The 22782-nt window shown below is 33.6% G+C and overlaps 2 protein-coding genes across 3 annotated transcripts; one reads left to right on the forward strand and one right to left on the reverse strand.

Moving 5' to 3' along the window:
- Positions 1-5393: 5393 nt before the first annotated feature.
- LOC115722208 (importin subunit alpha-1) lies at positions 5394-9579 on the reverse strand. 2 transcript variants are annotated; one of them, XM_030651349.2, is made up of 12 exons: positions 9457-9579; positions 9105-9347; positions 8796-8895; positions 8610-8701; positions 8393-8524; positions 8097-8282; positions 7848-8011; positions 7669-7747; positions 7440-7568; positions 6704-6831; positions 6222-6599; positions 5394-6086 (listed from the first exon to the last, which is right to left on the reverse strand). In XM_030651349.2, the coding sequence occupies exons 2-11, from the start codon at positions 9312-9314 to the stop codon at positions 6224-6226; spliced, it is 1596 nt and encodes a 531-aa protein (XP_030507209.1). In that variant the 5' UTR covers positions 9315-9347; positions 9457-9579; the 3' UTR covers positions 5394-6086; positions 6222-6223. The 2 variants fall into 2 exon arrangements, with proteins under 2 accessions (XP_030507209.1, XP_060959615.1); XM_061103632.1 differs by having other exon boundaries at positions 5394-6599.
- A 3592-nt stretch (positions 9580-13171) lies between these two features.
- LOC133031193 (uncharacterized) lies at positions 13172-17250 on the forward strand. The gene is made up of 2 exons (XM_061104632.1): positions 13172-13743; positions 13833-17250. Exons 1-2 carry the CDS (start codon positions 13172-13174, stop codon positions 17248-17250), a joined length of 3990 nt encoding a protein of 1329 aa, XP_060960615.1.
- Positions 17251-22782: the final 5532 nt, after the last annotated feature.

Here is a 22782-nt window from a genome sequence, read left to right on the forward strand (position 1 = left end):
TAATTTAAGTTTTTTTTCAAAGGAAACTAAATAAAATAGTTCAATCTATTCTTAAACTAAGCACATGATTACTTTCAGCATAGTCCAATATTGTCCAATCTAATCCAAGCCTTTCCAGTCCAATCAAATCTAATCTTGTGTACCAAACGAATCCTTGATACTTAAAATAACAAATTACTATTGAACCCTAAAGTATTTTAATATAATATATATTTCTAAAAATCTCACTACAAATAAGATAATTATTTTTTATACCGGGGTTGAAGCCCCTAATGAATACAATATGTGTCTATCACAAATACACAAGTGTTACCTCAATTGTCTCTTGTTCTAAGAAAATGCTACTAGATGAATGGGCTTTAGCGTCACTTTTATACTACAACTGATGATATTAAGTTGAATACAATTATAGTTGAGATACAACATCGATGCAAAGCTTGAAATAAGGTGAGGGTGCATCATTCATCACCAAGAGATAAATTGACGCTCCACAACTTTAAGTTGTGTAATTTTGCATTTCTAATTAGTAGTGGCGATTAAGAACCACCAATATTGATGGATTAACGTTTATTTTTTATTCAATATCGACAGTGATTTAGTGACACTAATTCTGACACACTATAAATAATGAATTTTCTCGATATTTCACTTTTATCAATGAAAAGCCTAAACCTCATTGTCTTCTCCTCATGTTTTTGGTCATCGATACTCCATTTTCGCTTCAACAGATAATGATTCTTTCCTCACCTTAGTTTATTTCTATATCTTGGCTCTAAATAATTTCTATTTGTTGTATATTGCATAATTGGCTTATATGTTATGTATTAATTGTAGCTATACATTGAATTCATAGGATTCCTACCTAATATACATATTATAATTCTATGTATATTTTTAATAAAATCTAAAACTTTATTTATGACGAATCTTGCACAATGACATCAATAATGTGACTTGGAATAGAGTCAACCGAATAACTATGCTCAGCATATAACCATGAAGCTCGGGCAAGCCCATGAATCACACGATTAGCAAAACGTTTAACAAAACGTAAGCAAACATTGTTCAAATCAGAAAAAATTCTCTTGCATTCCTCAATGCAGCAACCAAAGGGAGAGGTAGTAGTCACCGAGCTTCGAAAAGCTTGCACTGTTATGAGACTATTTGTTTCGACGGTGACTTTTGAAACCTTTGACGCATTTATCCAACTGAGAGCTTCCGTCACTCCAAGAGCTTCGGCAAGGGTAGGGTCACAACAACCACTCCAAGACCTAGTTCATGCCTTCAAGACGTAACCTCTAGCAATACAGAGCACCCAACCATAACCAAATCTGTTATTATCCACAAAATATTGCTGCATCCACATTGATCTTGTAATTATCTACCTCTAGACCACACCAATATTGCTCATCCCCTTCACCACTCTAAATCGAATATGAAGAGGGATTGAAAGTTTTTTCTTGAGCAATAAGCCATTGTTCAAGATCACATTTTGCAAGAGCAATAACATTTTTGACTGATTTGGTTTTTCTATTCCATACTTTGTTATTTTTATCCTGCCAAATTGCCCAACAGAGCATAGCAACCAACTACTTCTCCACCCAATCCCAACGGTTGATTATATTTATTTATTTATATTTGTTGTATAGGGTTGCTAAGGTAAGAATTCACATAGAAATTCTCTGTAATCTGACGAGATTTTGAAGATAATAAGGATCTCGAAGACACAAAAAATAGGGGGTCACATGCTTGAGGATTCCTCAACGCTTCGGCTAGTAATATTGTTGACGAGTTCTTACTATTAAAAACTATAATAATGATATGTGGTCAATAGTGACGTGGTCCACAGGGCCACGAGATAAATTTAAATGAGGATTCATTTTACAGGTTCAAATGATATAGTGGGGATGAAATGGGTTGAAATGAGATGAGGTGATGGCCATCTCTTTCATTTTTGTTGATTTTCTTTTATAAATTTGCTTACTTTTTATATTGTTGTGTATATATATGTTGGAATTTATTTTACGATGATTTTATTTAGTATCATGTATGTTGATAATTAAACCTAATTATCTAACAACCTCTTACGTCCATATTTCGAGTATTAAATATGGACATGATACTTGGATATTAATCTTGAATATTGTTTGTTGCACTCGTCACTGTATTTTCTTGTATGCATGGTAAACAACTGTTTGAACTTTATTTTCGATACTCTTAAACTATTTTTAAAATTTATAGGATCGTAAGTAATTACAATGTACACAATCATAAAAAAAAAATATATTAAAAATAGTGGCATACCTAGATTTTTTTTCACTATGGGGCTTAATTGTCATAAAAAAAATATATGTCTACTTTTTATCCTAGGTCTACATCAACGGAAATAATCCTACAACTTTCTCCCATATGTTTTTTAATTATTAAAATTAAAATAAATACGATATAAATACTTAAGTTTAACTAACAGCTGTAAATAAATATTAAGTTTAATTTTTTATGGTAATAAAACCTAAGTTATATTTTTGAGACTAAGGTATATAAATGTTAATTGTTAAGTAAATTACCACGTGATAATTTCTGATTAGTCCAAACTATTTAATTTTTATTTTTTTTAAAAAATTAATTTAAATATACTAATAAAAAAATGACAAATGAATAATGATTTGATATTTAATGGAAAAATACTTATTCCAAAAAAAAATAACTTAAGAATTATTACCTCACAAAATTACTCAAATATTTATTTGTAAGTAAAAATTAAATTCAAATATATATAGAGTAAATTACTCTTAAAATAAAAACAATTATTGCTTAAAGACAAATGTGCGTACGGTAGTGTTACACAATACATATTTTTTTTTTTTTGGTTTAAAATTGAATGTTTTTAGCTGCCTACAATGTTCATGGCCGCCAAATCACAGTAACTCCTCATGATCTGTACAAAAAAGTAAAATATTTAATATTTTACAACTACATAAACCTAATACAAAAAGTCAAAATATAGGTACAAAGGGAAATAGCTGTATAAGATTTGAGTGAAGTAAAATACACATAAAAATTTTAACTGAAAGAAAAATCATGATAAAAGCTTTTTACTTTACCATTATCTGTTGACAATTATACCCAAAAACAATTCCTTTCAACTTATTAAAAAATGACTCATCATAAATATATTTTTTTAAAAAAATTAACGATTAATTATTCAGTTATTAATTTTGTTTTTTTTTAAATAAATAAATTATAAAATAACAAAATATAATTACATCAATTTGAGTCAGGTATGTGTTTGCTGTGTACATCCAAATCTAATAAAAAGATAACAAAGGAAAAAAGAAAAGCAGAATTTATATTTATTTATAAATATATGGACTACAAGTGACCAACAAAACCATTGGGTGGCATTGGATTAACCAAGTAGTTCTACTAAGACCACAATCTTAAAAAAAAAAAAAATAGATTAGGCTTTTCATGATAATTCATATTATTATAATAATAACATGTTTAATCAAAGAAATCAAATTCTTTTTAATAAGGATATATAAGAAGACAAAACAAAAAGGTCATATTATGATTTTCACTTGATAAATACCACAATTTGAATAAGATAACAAATAAGAGTTACACACATATACATATATATATATATATATTTGTGTGTAATTAAGAGTAACACTTGTGGTGCAAAGAGACTAGTTAGATATATAGAAATGAAGTAAGGTTTAATCATAAGGAAACAAAGATATTCAAAACATGAGACAAAAATTTGCCAGATAAAATGTGATGGTGAAGGATAATGAAGGCTCACGAGACCCCTTTTGTTTCTCTTTGTGGACAGACCAAAATTAAAGGACCACAAAATTATTTTCAAAATATTTTTTTTACTGTGGATTAAATAAAAATTAAATAAATATATATATAGCAAAGCTAGCTGTCTGAAACTGAGTAAGAAGAAAGGCTGGTCTGTCCAATCTACAATGATAGTAACATCATTATTATTATTACCTATTGGTTTCTCTTTTATACAATAATAAATAAATTACATGGATCCTTTTGTATATACCCACCTTTTTTTTTTTTTTTGAAAGATACATACCACCTCTTTCACTTAACATTTATTATCAATTTCTTTAAATAAAAACCATATACACATTTTTGAGAACCGAGGCAGGGTCTTCTTTCTATATATATAAAGTTTATAAACCCTCAATCCAAAAGTTGGGTTAGACATGTACTACTATAATAGGTATATAAATAATTTTGTACTTTTTCATACTCTACCAAATATTAATATTATTTCATATATCGTTTTGCTTGACTAAGTGTGGCCCATGTCGTTTTCTATTATGGTTTTTCAGGTGTAAGTGTGTAACCCTATTTTTATTGAATCTGATTGGTTTGTTTAAAACGATTAATAAAAATATTACAAGTTGCTAATTCTATAAGATTATTTATTATATTATTATATACTCGGGTAAGAGTTATTGTATTATTTATTTTTTTTATGAGAAAATTTAGTATTATTTTTAATACCAACGCAAGAGAAGAACAGCTAAAATTCAGTCGAAATGTAGTTTTCTAAAGGGTACTAGACATAACCTCATTAATATATGTATTAGAAGGTTGAAAGGGAAAAAACAGAAGACCAGGAACAAAAACTATTTACAAATATTTCTGTGTATATTATTTATTATTCTTTGCATGGGAAACAATACTCAATTGACACATATATTTCAAATTTAAATTTTCGATAATTATCTTTGAATTTTTTTAAAGATTAAAATAGAAAAACACCTGTGTTTTGTGCTGGGAAATAGACAGCATGTACCAAGGATAATAAATAGTTGTACTTCTGTACCAAAGATGCTTCTCAGTTACCATTTATTATTCAACATTTTCAAATGACGAAGAATCTGTGGATGGTAAAGGTTCTTCTACTGACCTAATTTGAAATATAACATTAATTGTTGATATAAAAATGTACATAACAGATGATTATTTTTTTGTGATGCTCTATCCAATTTTCAAGTAATGTAACCAATGGATAAACTTGGGTTATTTCGAGGCTTTCCCTTTTTCTTCTTTCTTTCATATATTGTGACCAAAAATTCTGAGGATAGCCAGCCAGTTTTTCATTTCAGGGACCAAACCACTGAAACCTTCTATGGAGACTCATCATAAGGTTCTTTCATTCTTGAAGCAGAACAAACATTTATGTATACATTTTCATCGGCTTAACAGATAAGTTAAGTGACTATTATTATATTTCATTATCAAATTAGGTTAGGTTGATGCCATTAGCCCTTAATATATTATACTAAGAATATTATTTGGCATAAAACAGAAAAGAATAAAACCAAACCTCAAAAAAATTAAGTAGAAAGAAAACAGAATAAAAGTAAAGAAATCGTTTGAATCAAAGCGATAATGAGAAGAACAAAACACCACTACTATTTCTTTCCTTGGAAAAAGAAAGAAACATGTTTAATTTTTCTTTTTAGAAAAAAAAAATATATCAAAATACTATACTCACTCAGAAAAGAAAGCAAATCCCGACTCTTGTAATTTCAATTTCAACCCCCACTCCCCTCCCCAAAAAATAAAATAAAAAAGAAAAAAAAAACAAAAAATCCCACGACTCATGTAAAAAATTACAACGACGACTCCAATGAAATGAGATTAAAAAAGATCCCACCGGCACAATCAAGAAATCTCCACTAACACACACACTGATAGAGTGGAAGAGAACCCTGTTTATGCTTTTACAATATAGACCTTGAGTTTTAGACACTTCCATATTTCATTGGTACTAAGCAGCCTTTTAAAAAAGGAATGCTGCAAACTCAGACAGTCAATCATGCAACCATTGATCCCACCACACCAACCCCATGTTATTTGGTCACAGTGGCATGACTGACTTACCTTGGCACCTCTTTGACCACATATGGACTCTGGACAGACTGGAACCCGACGACACGGCGAGATGCCTGACCCTTGACCCAACCCAACCCGACTCTACCCGACGACCCCAACATCACCATCATGGTGTAAGTAACTTAACTTCTGCTCCATGTGATCCTGAATTTCTGCAAGTGTTTTGAAGAGGCCCAAGACAGATTATTCAACAGGAAAAGTTGTTTACTTTTACAACCCTTTTTGTAGATAGGATTTTTGCTATTGTGTCATTTGCTTAGTGAAAGTTGAAAAACATTTTAGTTTACCTTCAGCCAAAGTTGAATCCACCAGACGGTACTGGAAGTTCGTTCCCTCCGAAGCGGAATCCTGGCTGGGAAGCATCACCACCTTGAGGTAATGCCTCATCGTCCTCCTCCAGCCAATAAGTCTCGAGAATTTTAACTGCTTTTTCGTAAATCTCGGTGTTGTCGTGACTCTGAAGATTTTCAATTTTTTCTAAACCCTCAGCATCATCAATCATCTGGGCATATAAGTTCACTTCCCCACTATTTCCCAGATTCTTCTCTGCTTCCCCAACCTTCAAAATGTTCTCCAATCCTTCTAAACAGACAGTGACTATTCTTGCATCTGGGCAGACAAGGAGATCACACAATGGCTTTATACACTGTTGACTGACAAGGTACCTAACACAAAAAAACAACCGGTCAGATGTCAATCCATGATGACAGAACAAATTGGAAACAAAGAAAACTAAAAAGAAAAATGATAAAAAGTAAAGATTACATACTTAATTTGCTCCGAAGTTCCACCAGAAGTAGCATTGGAAATTGCCCAAGCGGCCTCTTTCTTTATATCAAACTCAGCATTTTGAAGAAGATTGACAAGAGGGCCAATTAAACCAGCTTCAATAACAGCCTACAGTATTTTTTTTTTAAAAAAAAATAAACAATTAGCGTAACGTATATGAATTAAAAGACAACCGCAAAAGTAACTATGCTTTTGTTTTGGATCATACTCCCCCTGAATGATCTCTGATATCTCTGGGGAAGAAAACACTAGCACATAGATACATTGGCTTAACCTTTTTTAAGCTGATTTATAGCTTTTAAAATTGAAAAAGTACTTTGGGTGGTTTTCGTTTTTGGTGAAAGAATGAAAGAAAGTCATCTTCTAATTCAAAAGATCTTTTCAAATAAACTAAGTTCCCCTAACTTAATTCTCCCAAAAGACCTTACCAAAAAAAAAAAAAAACTCCCAAAAGACATTTGAGAAGCTATTTACTGAATTTTAAGAATTTCTAATTTATTCTTAAAAATTCATTTTATATTGATCATCCAGAAGCTTTTGATCCAAACAAAAAAATAAGACAATTTTTTACTTCAACTTTTAGATATAAGCAAAAGCAAAAGTTTTACCAAACAAGGTCATAGATTCATAACTCATAGGAACAAGCCATTCATTGTGAGTAGAGCTACACTACACTACAATTAAATTCAACGGAATGCCATATTAAATACAAGTACCTGTATTTGTTCTTTGTTTCCAGCAGTAATATTTGATATAGTCCAGCAAGCTTCCTTTTTAATGCTTTTCTTATGATTATGGGTCAACAAACTCATAAGGCACGGGAGTGCACCACTGTTGATGATAAACTGGAAGCATTGAAAACATATTAGCAGAGGTGCAAAAAGCTTCTGAGACCTTTATATGGATGGAGTATTAGGAAACTAGAAACATAAGAAAAGTTAAAACCTGAGTTTGAACATCATCTCCTGTCACAATATTTCCAACTGTGCGAAGTGCTGGAATGAGAACTGAAGGAGATGGATGTCTGAATTGCATAAGCATTTAAAAAAAAAAAAATCAATTTTACATTCACAAAATATTTGACTGTGTAACAAGAATAAGAAAATAAAATATAAAACACTTACAGAAGGAGCTGCACAAGTCGAGGACAGACACCAGCCTCAATCACGGCTTGAATTTTGTCATTTGTACCATCTGACAAATATGATAATGCCCAGCAGGTATCTGTCAAGACTTCTTCATCATTTGAATGAACTAGTCGCTCCAAAGCTGGAAGTGCTGGTCTTACCTGCCAAAAAAATTCCAAAATTACAAAAAAAAGAGGAACATCCTACAGAAAGAAACTATACAGTTTGAAAACAAGACAAAAAAACCTGATCAAAAGGAGGTTGTGGTTTGCCTCTGCAAAAGTTTGACAGTGTCCATGTAGCGTTTCTCAACATGGACAGCTTTGCCTGCTCATTCAACTGCGCCAACAATGGAATCAGAGCTCCATGTCCAAGAACAAGATCACGACATCTTGGGGAGTCACCAGCAACATTTCCCAATGCCCATACAGCCTAGAGTTCGTAATACGTTCACATATTAAACAATTCTTAAAAAAGTAGACTTCTACTTCAGACTACAAACGCACAAGTTATAACAAACATAGACAGTTCTAATTTAATACCTGCTCACGAACATCATCACTTGGAGAACCAAGTAGCTTAACAAAAATTGGAACTGCCCCATGATCAATTACCACTTTGGTGTTCTCTGAAGTACCCGAAGCAATGTTTGTGAGAGCCCAAGCTGCCTCAAACTACATTAATAAGAGAAACAAATCTGTAAAATAAATAAACAATCCACAACCACCATGGAAATGAAATATTGGTTAAAATTCGGACCTGAAGTTGTGGAAAATCATCTCTGTCAAGAAACTTAACAAATACTGGAACAACCCCAGATTGAATTACTTCTTCAATTGGAGGGCTTCGTTCTGCAAATGAAAATTTCAATTGGTTTTGTTTAGTGAACAACAAAGTCCCTAAAAATTATATCGACAAATCAAATCGTGATCATTATTAATATACCAATTGAAAGCAGTTTCCGAAACTGCGTAGTTGCCTCGAGCTGCAAATTGGCATTATCCTCTGACCATACCCCAGCAACCATCGATGGCAGACTCTCCAACTACAAATAACCCCAATACCATCAATATAAATACATACATATATATCTTATATATAGCATACCCACATCCCAAAACCCCAACTCAATTCATCTCATTCCGATCTAACAGAACCGACAATGTGCTCAATCGCACAAGGAAAGTAAATAGTGAAGGAAAACAAAGAAACAAAAAAATAGAATGAACAAAGGGAATCGGCAATTGAGATAACCTTTTTGTCAAGATTGGAAGGGTGAGGAGAAGGAGGGAATTGCTGGGTTTGAAGGCCTTCACGACGCTTCTTTTGCAAGCTCTCTTCGCGTTTACTCTTACGGATCTCAACCATGTTGTCCTCTCTCCTTCTGCGACCTTCTTCGGCATCGACAGCCACTTTGTACCTGTTTCGCCGGACTTCCGTCCTCGCGTTCGGCCTCAGAGACATGTTTGGGTAATCAAGCTTTGTTCCAACAAAACCCTAATATCAAATCACAAAAAAGTTTCGTCAGATTATTCTGAATAGCGATCGATCGTAAAGAGAATGAAAAATCATAGAAAACAGAGGAAATCAAATTGAAGAGGCAAACCTTTTTGGTTTGGTTTGAGAGAGAAAGTGGAAGAAGGAACTGTATTTGCGATATTGGACAGACACAGGGTTTCGTTTTTTGATTTTTTTTTTAAGATCAATTTATATCACTTTTCATTCATAAATAAAATGGATTTTTTAATTTTTACATTTTAAAATAATATATATATATTTTTTCATTTTTACGAAATTTTATATAGAAACTTCTATTGCAATTAATTAGCGCTGCAACTTAAATTAAAAAAAAAAATCGTATAAAAACGCTATTGCACCACTCTAGAAACTCAAATAATAAATTTGAAAAAAAAAATTAAAAAAATAATATAGAAAATAATTCTCCTAAATAAAATATTAATAATAATAATTATTTTATATTTTAGTGTTTTTTTTTTCTTTCAATAAATCTAAATATACCATTTTTTAATATATTCATTTGCAATAAGCATATTTTTTTAAATAAATAAGATTTTTACCCACCAAATTATAACATTTATAGGATTTTGTAAAAATTTCCTCCAAACAATTGAAATAATTATAAATTTGCCTCTCCTGTTATATTTCGTTCATTTTTATTAATAATTTTATGATAAGAGTGTTTTGGGACTAGTTTATTATAATTCGAGAGTAGACAAAAATAATATTCTAAAAATAAATATGCTTGAAATTTCAAAAGTTAATGTTTGATTTTTTAAGATCATTCTACTTCATTTCAACTAGTTTAAGTTAGTAAAATAAATTTTATACTGTAATTATAGATATGGCTCGTGGCTTGGTTACATTGATCTATGATCCCCACATTGTTTGGGATAATATCATCTTGTAGACTCAATTAATTGATTTAATAAGTCAATTAGACTTCGAAAATAGACTATGTTTTATTTAAGAATTTTCACTAAATTTAAACATTTTTGAGAAGAAAAGAGAAATAAGAGTTTATTTATTAATTAGTACACTTTTTGGGTCTAATTGATAAATATATTTAAATTGTATTTTATTTTATAATTATTCATATAAAATTGGTATATAAAGAATTAGAAGAGATAAGTGGAAAATTAAAAAAGATACGTTTGTTTTATTAGTTGAAATAAAGTGACAAAAATCTAACTCTAAAACCCATATGTATATTCAGCCATAAGGGTAAGATTCAACCCAAGTTTTTATTCCAAGCCCATCTTATCTGAACCTAGCCCTATGTGAAATACCTATATAAAGAAAGAGAAGATAATTGAAAAACCTTTTTTCACTTCTTCCTCTTCTCTTAATTTTCGGAATCACATAGTATTCTCTCTCAAAATATTATTCCAAAGGTGTTTGAGTATCATCCCACTCTATTGAAGGTGATACTCATGCCTTTGTGGAAGATTGTGTTGAACACAATTGAAAGAGGAGAAGATCCAAGTTCAGATCTTAATAATGCTCTTGTACAAACAGGAATTAAGGGCTATAGATCTGAACGGAATGAGTCATATTATTCTGCTGACATCATTGTAAGATTTTCTACACCTTTATGTGTTTATTTATCGTTTTAGGAATTTTATATTTAGGATATTAGATTATAAAATTATAATCAACATACATGTTAGTAAACTTAGATCCTGGTAAAATAAATTTCCAACAATACAAATATTACCTTTTGAAAAATCAATTTTATTCAAATGCTAATTGATTGAATCTAGGTTTGCAACTTGAGTATTAAAATTGAAAGTAAATCAGGAACAATAAATTACAAGCTTTCCCTGTCATTGGAAATACATTCTAACCTAGAATGTTCAAATACTCTGTGTGTGTTTCCCTTTCTGGTACCCGAAATGGGTTTTTGGTCCACCCACCGGAGTTGTGTGGTGGTTTCTGGTGCCCCAATCTCCTAATCAAATACTATCATGATTATCCTCAGAGCATTAAATGTGTCTTTAATGCTCTTGATCCTCTAAATCTTTATTTTTTTTTTTGTTTTTTCTTTCCCTTCTGACTACATTAATTACTTCTCTAATCACTTAGATCCTCTTCAGCCTCCATTTTATCCCTCTTTGCTCTTACAAATCTTCTTAATCTTTGGCTATCAAATCATTCCACTTCTCAAAGAGCCCTTTTATCTCATATTTATGGCGGCAAGGAAGAAAGATGGTCTTCGTGAAGCTCAAAGATCTCATCCCATGATGAGATCTACTCCTAGTGAAGTGGAGGCTCTGACCTGCAATCATAGAGGTGCTGATCTGTGGACTTTCTGGTTCTTTCTATTTAAAGTGCATCCTAGGCTAAAACTCCAGGTATCTTCTTCTTTATTCTCTTTTCTTATCTGTTTTTTTCTACAACTTTTTTTAGCTATGGCTATGATTCCCACTTCAGCTCCTATTCCCTTGTCCCTTACTCCCGATGAGAGTGATGTCTTCACTCTTCCTGATATTCCTGACGATTCTCACCCCTCCATTAATCTTCTCCTGCGTCTGTTTACCATTCGTCCCTTTAATCGTCCCTCCCTCATGAAAACCCTTTCGCAAATGTGGACCTCTCAGTGTCGATTTCCTGTTGTTGTTTCTGAGCACTCAGAGGGATTGTTTCTTGTTACGTTTGGTTGCGAGGGTGACAAGAAGAGAATCCTTGATGGGCAGCCTTGGCACTTTGCTCAAAGCCTGACTGTCTTTGCATCTCTAGATCATTCCTTTCCTATTACTGCTGACCTTCTGCATTATATCCCTTTCTGGGTTCAAGTGTATGGCATCCCATTTCGCTGCAAGTCTTATGATCTTGCCAAGCTTATAGCTTCGGGTTTGGGAGATCTTATCCAAATTGATGAGGATACTATTAAGGAAGGCACTGGGCCTTATCTAAGGGGTAGATTTCTTTTGGATGTTAATAAACCAATTAGTAGGGGTATTAACATTCGTTTTCTTAAGATGGGTAGAGAATTTACCAAATGGTTGGATTTTAAATACGAAAGACTCCCTGATTTCTGCTTTTACTGTGGTAAGCTTGATCATACCAGAAGGTTTTGTCAAGCTTATTTACAAAAATGTGATGAAAATCATGTTCCACCACCTAGCCCCTATACCATCCTTCTTAGGGGGAAAGAAAAATCTATGGATAAGTCTGGTCCTTTTGACTATCCTCACCCTCTTGCCTTATCCATCTCTGAATTTCCACCGCAATCTATTCCTCCTAATCATAGGTTGCTAAATCCGTTCTTGGCCCAATCGTATACTTTTCACTGGTTTGTTGAATTCTACCATAGGGCCTAGTTCGTTTTTAGGGTCACCTGTCAGTTCTAGTGTTCTTATGATTCCTACTCCTGTTAATCCGAATCTTACCACTCATGGTACTTCTAATTTCACTGAGTATGTTACTCCCCTGCAGTATGGTTCTGTTCCTGGCCAAATGACCATTGCACCAACGGATTCTACTATTGTCTCTGATCACTCTGATTTCCAGCATCCTGAGGTTCTATTGGCTGCTAGATCTCTTGCTGATGCTATTCCTTCTCTTGACTTGGGAACCAATATGGAGAGGCAGACTGCTACTCCTGATCCTAATGTCAAAGGGAAGGGTCTTGCTTGTGCTTCAGGAGTCAAGAGACCTACTTTTCACTCGCACCAAGTCCAAATTGGTGGCTCTCTGCGTTCACAGCTGAAGCGAGCCAGGTCTGGGGATGCTGATTCTGCTCCTATTTCCACAACTCCAACTGAACATGCGGGTGTTGCTGGGCACACCCGCCCAGAAAAATGACTCTTATTAGTGGGAATGCTCGAGGGTTGGGGAACTCTCGAGCATTCAACCAGCTTTCCCTTTTGGTTAAGACTCACAGGCCGTTGGTTCTTTTTTTGATGGAAACTAGACTCAAGACTCATTCTATCGATCGGTTTAAGACTTCTTTGGGTTTTGATTTTGGTTTAGAAGTCCCTAGATTGTCTTATGGGGGTGGCTTGATGTTATTATGGAAAGCTGATTGTACTGTTAATATTTTAAACTATTCCCTTAATCATATAGATTGTAATATCTCTTTTGACTCTAATGATATTTGGCATCTTACTTGTTTTTATGGTTCACCTGTGGAAAGTAATAGGCGTTTTACTTGGGATCTTTTGGATAAGATTTATTATAATGCTCCTAATCTTCCTTGGGCTATTATAGGTGATTTTAATAGTTATTTGTTTAGTAGTGATAAATATGGGGGTCGAGTTAGTTCTAATTCTTATTCCTCTTCTTTTGCTGAGTTTATTAACAAATTTTCTCTTATTCCCCTCCCTTTCATTGGTAATAAATTCACCTGGTATAATTCTAGTGTTAAAGAAAGGTTAGATTGGGTTGTTTTCTCTGAGTCTTGGCGTGACCTTTTCCTAATAATTCTTTACATCATCTTGGTTTTTATGGCTTGGATCATAGAGCTCTTAAACTAGTTTTAGATAATAATTCGTATACTGTACCTAGTTTTGTCAATAAACGGTTTAGATTTGAAAATATTTGGTTGGAAGACCCTGATTTTTATTCTACTATTAAAGAGGTATGGTCTGATCACTCTGTTCCAATGTCTACCTCTGGGTTGCAGTTTTTCTTTAATAAGCAACAACAGTGTGTTAATCATCTCAAGTCTTGGGGTAAAAAACATAATTCTCTCTTTAAGACCAAAATTTCCCAACTTAACTTAGAAATTGATCAACTCCAAAATAAGATGGCCCTTACCCTTGAGGAGTCCCGTAGGCTTGGTCATCTGAAGTCTGCTCTAGACTCTCTGCTGTATAAAGAAGAGATCTATTGGAGACAACGAGCAAGGGTTAAATGGTTGAATGCTGGGGACAGAAATACAAATTTTTTTCATAAACATGCCTCTTTTAGGAAGAAAACGAATACAATCAAATTTCTTAAAACTGAGGATGGCTCTGTTGTGAATACTCATGAGGGGATTGTAACTCTTATCACTGACTATTTTCAAAACCTCTTCTCTACCCAAGACAGTGATGTGGATGCTGCTTCTACTATATTTTCCTATCTTAATTCTGGGTTAGAGGAGTCTGATGTCAGTTTCCTTGATCAAGAATTTACTCCGGAAGAGGTTAGGAGAGTTGTTTTTCAAATCTCTGGTGATAAAGTTGTAGGTCTTGATGGCCTTAATGCCTATTTTTACCCAAAAAACTGGTCAGTTTTGGGGTCTGATTTTACTAAGGCTATCTTGGATTGTCTTAATAATGGTGCGGACTTTGCCACGATCAATTCTTCTCTCATTGTCCTTATCCCTAAAAAGCAACGTGCTCATTCTCTTAAGGACTTTAGACCTATTAGTCTTTGTACCACCTTTTACAAAGTTATCTCTAAAATTCTTGCAAATCGACTAAAGGTTGTTTTGGATAAAATAATTTCCCCGAATCAAAGCACTTTTATCTCGAGTCGTATCATCTTTGATAATATGCTCCTTGCTAATGAGGTAGTTCATGCCATTAACAATAGGAAGAATGGGAAAGTTGGTTGGGCGGCCCTTAAGCTTGATATGTCAAAAGCTTTTGATAGGGTTGAATGGGACTTTCTTCAAAGTCTGATGTATCATTTTAATTTCCCTGTTAAGTTTGTTTCTAATATCATGAAATGCCTAACCACTGCTACTATTTCTTTCTTTGTTAATGGGGAGGTTTGTGGCAAAGTCTTTCCTACCAGAGGTTTAAGGCAAGGAGATCCTCTTTCTCCTTACCTTTTTATACTCTGTTCTGAAGGACTCTCTGCACTCCTTCATCATTCTCAGTGTCAAGGGGTCCTTAAGGGTGTTGCTATCTCTCGCACTGCCCCTTCTCTCACTCATCTGTTGTTTGTGGATGATAGCATTCTTTTTTGCATGGCTACGCCGTCTTCTTGTGAAGCTTTGAACTCAGCCATTCATACTTATTCTCAAGCTTCAGGCCAATTGATTAATTTTGATAAATCGTCCATTTTGTTTTCCCCCAATACTCAGGCTAATGTTCGAGACATGTTTATGCATACTTTTCAATTGGTTGATAAGCCTTTTATCTCTAAATATCTCGGACTTCCTCAATGTTTTTCGCGTGCTAAATATCAATCTTTTGCTTTTCTTAAGGATAAGGTTTTGTCTGTTATCCAATCCTGGCATCATAAATGGTTTTCTAAGGCTGGCAAGGAAATATTGGTCAAGGCTGTCCTTCAAGCCATTCCTTCTTATGCTATGGCTTGCTTTCGTGTTCCTACCAAAATCTGCAAAGAACTTGAATCGATGGTGTCTAAGTTTTGGTGGGGCTCTTCCCCTAATCGTCCTTCAATTCATTGGAAAAAGTGGTCTATGATCTGTCAATCTAAATTTGTGGGAGGTATGGGTTATAGGTCCCTGGTTCATTTTAATCAAGCCATGTTAGCAAAGCAGGCTTGGAGAATTTTCCATACTCCTAATTCTTTACTTAGTCTTACTCTTAAGGCTAGGTATTTCCCACACACTTCTTTTCTTGATGCTGTTCCAGGTCATAGCCCTTCTTTCTCTTGGAGAAGTATCATGTGGGGTAGAGATCTTCTTAAAAGAGGGCTTCTTTGGAAGGTAGGCAATGGGCAAACTATTAATACACTTGATGATCGCTGGTTGCCTAATTTTGCTCTTAAGAACTCTGATTTGATAGCCACTCTTCCTTCTCCTTCTTTGTCATTTTTTATTTCTCCTTCAGGTGCTTGGGACTTGAATAAACTGAGATGTTATTTTCCTGATTTCATCATTGATCATATTTTGGATATACCTATAGCGGGTCATATGTGTCCTGATGTTCTAATCTGGGGGAAGGAAAATTCTGGGATTTTCAGTGTTAAATCTGCTTATCATCTTGCTATTAGCTCTAGAGATATCCCCTCTTCTTCATCTCCTTTGGGAAATAAACGTTTTTGGTCTAAGCTCTGGTTCTCTCCTATTCCTGCTAAGGTTAAGCATTGTGTTTGGCGTATTCTTCTCAATTCTATCCCTGTTGCTTCCAACCTTTATCATAGGCACATCATCCCTGCACCCTTGTGTCCCCTCTGTCATGTAGCACCAGAAACGGTAACACATGCTTTCCTTGAATGTTCTAGAGTTAAAACTGCCTGGAAAAATTCTTCCTTTTCTACTTTTTATGCAGAACACAAGTCTTTGAACACCACTGCCTATATTTCGAAGGCCTTTGAGACTTTTGATAAGCAAATGCTATGTACTTTCTTTTGTTTTCTCTGGATGGTGTGGTCACAACGGAATAATTATTTGCACCATCATAGATGTTTGTCTCCAATGTTCATATATGATCATGCAGTTACTTATTTGCAGGATTTTGAGTCTGCCAATCTTAAAGCTGATGTTAGACGTAATGTGCAGCAATCTTCTACCAGTCCTCATTCCTTAGTAGCTCCATATCGATATAAGATCAATACCGATGCTGCACTTGATATTAATCTGAAGAAGCATAGTCTTGATGTGGTGGTCCGAAATGCTCAAGATCAGGTGATTGCTGGCATTATTGCTCCGGTGATTGGGAATGTGTCACCTGAAATTGCAGAAGCAAAGGCTATTCTTCTAGCTTTAGAATGGGCTCAAAGTGTTAATCTTCCTGTTAATGTTGTGGAGTCTGATTGTAAGAGTTTAGTTGATAAAGTTAATGGCTCTTTTTGTAATTATTCTGTTATGAGTGATCTTGTAGTACGTATTCGACACTTGTTATCGTTTGGTCCTGCCTTTATACTTTCTTATGTACCTCGTGAGTTAGATAAAATGGCTCACAATTGTGCTAGGGCGGGTTTAGGACTAGATAGTGAGTATGTTTGGAATGGCTGTTTGCCTTCCTGGCTTTCCTGAGGGTTCTTGCTGTTATGTATTTTCTCTTCTCAGGTTATAAAGCATCCTTTTCAAAAAAAAAAAAAAAGAAGAAAGAAATACATTCTAACCAAGTATTGCAGGGAAAAGTAACTTTCGCATTGAAATCAATTGAAATACAATCTCTAATTTTGATTACAAATCAAAGTAAACAAAAATGAATTCATACAAAAGTTACCAATACACTTGATTCATAATCAAGTACAAAGATCTAAGTCCCTTTAGATCTATGAAGTCAAGATCCCCTTGCTTCTTCTCAGCTGAACTCCCTTCAACAGATTCATCTGAACTCCCTTCAAACAATGCAGATCATCATTTCTTTTTCAGCTCCTAAAGATCCAATGATTAACCACTTGTAACAAAAAGATTAACACGAAATAGTTTTGCTTTAGCAGAGCAAGAATCTCAAAAGTAGATTCTAACAAAGATGAAGAAGAGTTAGTTAGAAAAAGCTTGTTAAGCCTTTTATAACCTCTACTTCGGTACAACAGACTTAACCAACTGAATTACCATCTCATTACAACTGCCAATGAGCTGTTCCAACAAACACAAATGATCTCGATGTTGACCTGACAAACAATAAAAAAAATTACAGATAAACAAAGGCATCTAACACAGTATTAAATGATCAATATCAAAGCCAGACTAGATGCAAATAACACCCTTACAGATAGAAGGGTAACCAACATAGTAGATTCTAACAAAGATGAAGAAGAGTTAGTTAGAAAAAGCTTGTTAAGCTTTTTATAACCTCTACTTCAGTACAATCGACTTAACCAATTGAATTACCAAATAATTACAACTGGCAATGAGTTGTTCCAACAAACACAAATGAACTCGATGCTGACCTGACAAACAATAAAAAGATTACAGATAAACAAATGCATCTAACAAAGTATTAAACGATCAATTATCAAAGCCAGACTAGATGCAACTAACACCCTTACAAACAGTAGGGGTGTTCATCAAACTGCCCAAACTACACAAACCGCCCATACCGTACCACACCACATAAAAAATGTAGTTTGAAATCTTTTTAGGTGCGGTTGCGGTTTGCATTTTTGCCAAACCGCGCAGTGCATTGCGGTTTGCGGTTTGCGGTTTTGAATTTAATAACTGCGGTTCAAACTGCACCGCACTATATATTACAAAGTCACTAATTTTTACAATATGATTTTATTCTTTTTTTCATATAAGAATAAAAATATATAATATATGTGTATATTACTTTATTTTTTAAAGATAATTTAATAGAATGACTTGACGATTATTATACATGTTATGATGTTAAAACTTTAATGAGATTTTTTTTTGTTTTGTATTGTTAAAGCTTTATTAGTCTGATTTTTAAATTTTCATTATAATATTTGATAATAATGATAGTGTAAACTGCTCAAAACGCACCACACCACATCGTATTTTTGCGGCGTGGTTTTTGCAATTTTAAGATCTTACGGTGCGGTTGCGGTTTGAGAAATTATAAAAATCGCATAGGCAATTTAGTTTTAAAAAATGGCTGCAATTCACACCATGAACACTCCTAACAGACAGAAGGGTAACCAACATAATATTCCACTGAAAAACACGGCACTTGCAATCTCTCCCTTGGCAAATTATGATCATCGAGCAAACCTAAAGAGATAAAACAAAATGACCAAATAGATAAAACAAAAAGACCAAAGACACAAAAAAAAAACATCCCAAAAGATAAAACCAATTCATACAAAATGACTAAACAAAAATAAATGTTACTATTTACAATGACAGCACAACCATGAGACCAAATCCAAAATACGTGACAATGTTTGGAACAACTTTACAAAAAATCAATAACTAACTATCTCCCCATCGGTGATCATAATCACTCACTGCTAAAATAGGCCACAAGAGCAATAGAAGGAACACTAATGGATGAAGTAGCAGGTTGCACTAAAGAGGAAACAACATGAGCAACATTAGGAAGAATAGCAAAAGGACCAATAAAAACTGGATCAACAGTGGATGGAATAACAATGTCAGACTACCCCTGGACACCAGCAATATCAGACTCCCCTGAACACCAGTTGTAGCAGGAAGAGACTGAGACTCCCCCTTAACCAAATTAGTCTGAACTAGAGGCAAAAAAGATGGAGACTCCTCTTGAGCGAAGGAAAATAAGGCTAAATCAGGCTCAGATGGACCTGAAACTAGTACAAATGAATTAACCAGAGGCTGTGATGACCTTATTGGATGCTCAAATAAGGGACTATCACCATCAGAAGAACTAGAAGAACTATCACTAGTGGGAACAGAAGTATAACACCCTCTGAGGACTTAAGTACTTCAGTTGTGGCTATGAGAACAATAATCACAGCCTTCTAAAAATAAAGTTATCTCTACTAATCATAAGCATAAGACTCAGTCAAGTGTTGTGTGTTGTTTACCACAACAAATTTACTAATTTTTATTAATATTTACTAATTACTTTAGTATTACGGTAAATACAGGATGATCCCACGAGAATTGTTATTAATTTATTATTCAAAAATTAGTAACAAGAATTAAAAAGGAGGGTTTTGATGATGAATATTAAATAACAGAAATAAAAAAGTAAATAGAATGTGATACTACGATATTCAATAAATAGTTAAAGGTTAATCTCCACCCTCAAATAATCACTCTTAATTACTAATAATGAATGTTATTTCAGATTTCCAATCGATCTATTAATCCCGCAAATAACGCTGAAGCAGTCTGTAATGTTCTTGCTTCAAGCCTCCATTGGACCCTTACACCCACAAAATGATGACTCTTATACACGAGTACGCCACTCTGGCTGCTTCATGGTCTGATGATTGGCCCTACAGACCAACACGAGTGTTTCCAGCATGCTTTGTCCTCACTCGCACGCTTCCTGGGAAAACTTCCCATGAGGTCACCCATCTTAAAATTACTCTAGGTCAAGCACGTTTAACTGTGGAGTTCTTTCGTGATGGGCTACTAAAAAATAAGATGCACCTTGTTGATATAGGTAGTACCAATCAATCCATTTAAACCCTCTTCAACTGTGCATCACAGTCTCATAATCATCCCACTTGACCTTCTCCAGGCGGTGTGGGATTGCACAACTTACCCAGTATTTCCCCTTACGGATCACAGGACTACTGACTGTCACACAGTCAATTATTGTAATCTTCCTATTGCAAGTAATCAAGACAAAATGCTCAATAATTAACTCTTTTACCTAAACACTAAACCTATGAAGCATATAATTTATTTAACTTAGATAAAGCTTTAAAATTAATAGAGACAGACTAATCTAGGCAATAAATTAATGAAGCATATAATTCATTTAACTTAGGTTCTATTCTTCATCACAATTAAAAATACCTTTGACAATATTAAGAATTGCAATTGTTATACCCATATTTTGAGCAATAATATGAATTTGGCATGTGTAACAAAGCTGGAATACGAACCAACTCAAATTATGCATCATTAAATGTATTCAGATGACTTGCCTCGAGAAATACAGTTAATAAAAATACTCGAACTCGCTATCACGTAAGTAATGACGAGACACAAGTAATAACTATCGATTGATGAGACTATCGAGGTGAACAAATCTATCTCGGGATAACCAGAATACATTATGGAATCATTCGGAATAGGTGGATAATGAGTTTTGTAGATCATTAACCCACATACCCATTAGTATGTTAAAAGGATAAAGAAAACAACTTCAACATTATTCATTTCGCTTTTGACGCATTGAAATAAGTGTCTTGCATATACTTCACCCAATATTAGTGGAAGAGTACAAGATGTAATATAACTATACAGTTAGACATTATTCTATGGAAATGTTTAAAAAAATGTTGATTGAATGATAATGTGGTATTATTCCTTAAATTCCCAACAACCATTCGGTTAGTTAGTTAGTCTTTAACTAACTTAGCTGTCAAATATGACAGCTTGCATATTGGGTCCCTTGACCTATATAAAGAAGAACTACTCCTCTCATTTTATAAAGTCAAACACAAGAAGAAGGGCAAGAAATAGAGAGACACAATACAATATAGAGAGAAATTAGAGTGAGTGAGTGAGAGAGAGAGAGAGAGAGAGAGAGAGAGAGAGAGAGAGAGAGAGAGAGAGAGAGAGAGAGAGAGAGAGAGAGAGAGAGAGAGAGAGAGAGAGAGAGAGAGAGAGAGAGAGAGAGAGAAGTTAGAGTGAGAGAGAGAGAGAGAGAGCTGAGATTGGGAAATTGGATTGAGCAACATTATTGATTATGTTGGCTCTGGTTAGTGAGTTAATGAGTGTTGAGAGATTACACTATGGATGACTTGCTATGATTATTTCCTTGTAGCTCTCGAGATTGATATCTCTTATTCTCATTATCAATAAAGATTGGTTGTAATGCTTTCAAACTGGAGTATGACCAAGTTCACATTGAACTTAAGATCAGAACCAGTATAATTCTCTTGTGTTATTGTGTCTGATAGCCATTTAGATTTATCTGTGTTATATTTTTCTGGTTTAATGTATTTGCTGGTTTTTTGTTCTTAATTCGTTTGTTTTGATTTAATTTTTGTTTCTTTAAGTGTGATTTTGAATCTGAAATTACAGAAGTTAATTACTTTATATTAGAACTAAATTTCTTACAAGAATAATAAATCAAATCAGCATAACTATAAATAGATAAAAACAAAAGACAATTATAGAGTTATTTATAATTATCCATATTTTTAACACTAATTCACATACAAAATCTAACAAATATGCTATAAAATTACAGTGTAGGACTCTCACTCTCTTTTTGTGGCTTTAAAGTCATGTGTGTTTGATTGATCCCGAAAGCTCCCCTAACTTGTACTATCTCATCCAATTTGAGCCTTTCAATTTCCTTTAATTTAATCACCTATATAGCATAATGGTCCACATAGTACTCCACCAGAACCCAGATCAACCATCTCACTATATTTATTGACAGTTTTCTTTTCTCATTGATAATCTATTTAATTAGTGTTTGTTTCTTGTCTCACTCTTTAAGAAGACTAAATATTGCTTCTTTAAAAAAGTGTAAGTTGTAGACTTTAAACACTTCCCCCACCTTTTGTGTTTATGCAAATTATGGCTTTGATTATTTTATTTTTCCCCAAATCACAGTACACCATCTCCCAATAAAAATGGACCCCAAGGTGGAACCAAAACTAGTTTAATTTGTCGAAGTTTCATTTATCAATAAATAAATATAATTTGTCTTCCTGAACTATAACTATGGTAGAATTTTGTTTCTTGATTTTTTTGTTACAAATTTTTTTTATGAACTATAAAAATTAATGCAAATATCTATTTTTTTTTTAAGATAATTTATTCATCTAACATTAAGGTAACATAATAAATTTGGTTCAGTTTAAAAATTTAGATAAAAAATAAATATATAATGAATTATGTTAATATATATAGGGATATGATTTTGTCCGTGATTGTACTTTCGGAATGCATTCCGTGATGTACGGCAGCCGTCAGATGAGG

Source organism: Cannabis sativa, chromosome 9 (genome assembly GCF_029168945.1).
Source record: "Cannabis sativa cultivar Pink pepper isolate KNU-18-1 chromosome 9, ASM2916894v1, whole genome shotgun sequence".
In the NCBI taxonomy this organism is placed as follows: Eukaryota; Viridiplantae; Streptophyta; class Magnoliopsida; order Rosales; family Cannabaceae; genus Cannabis; species Cannabis sativa.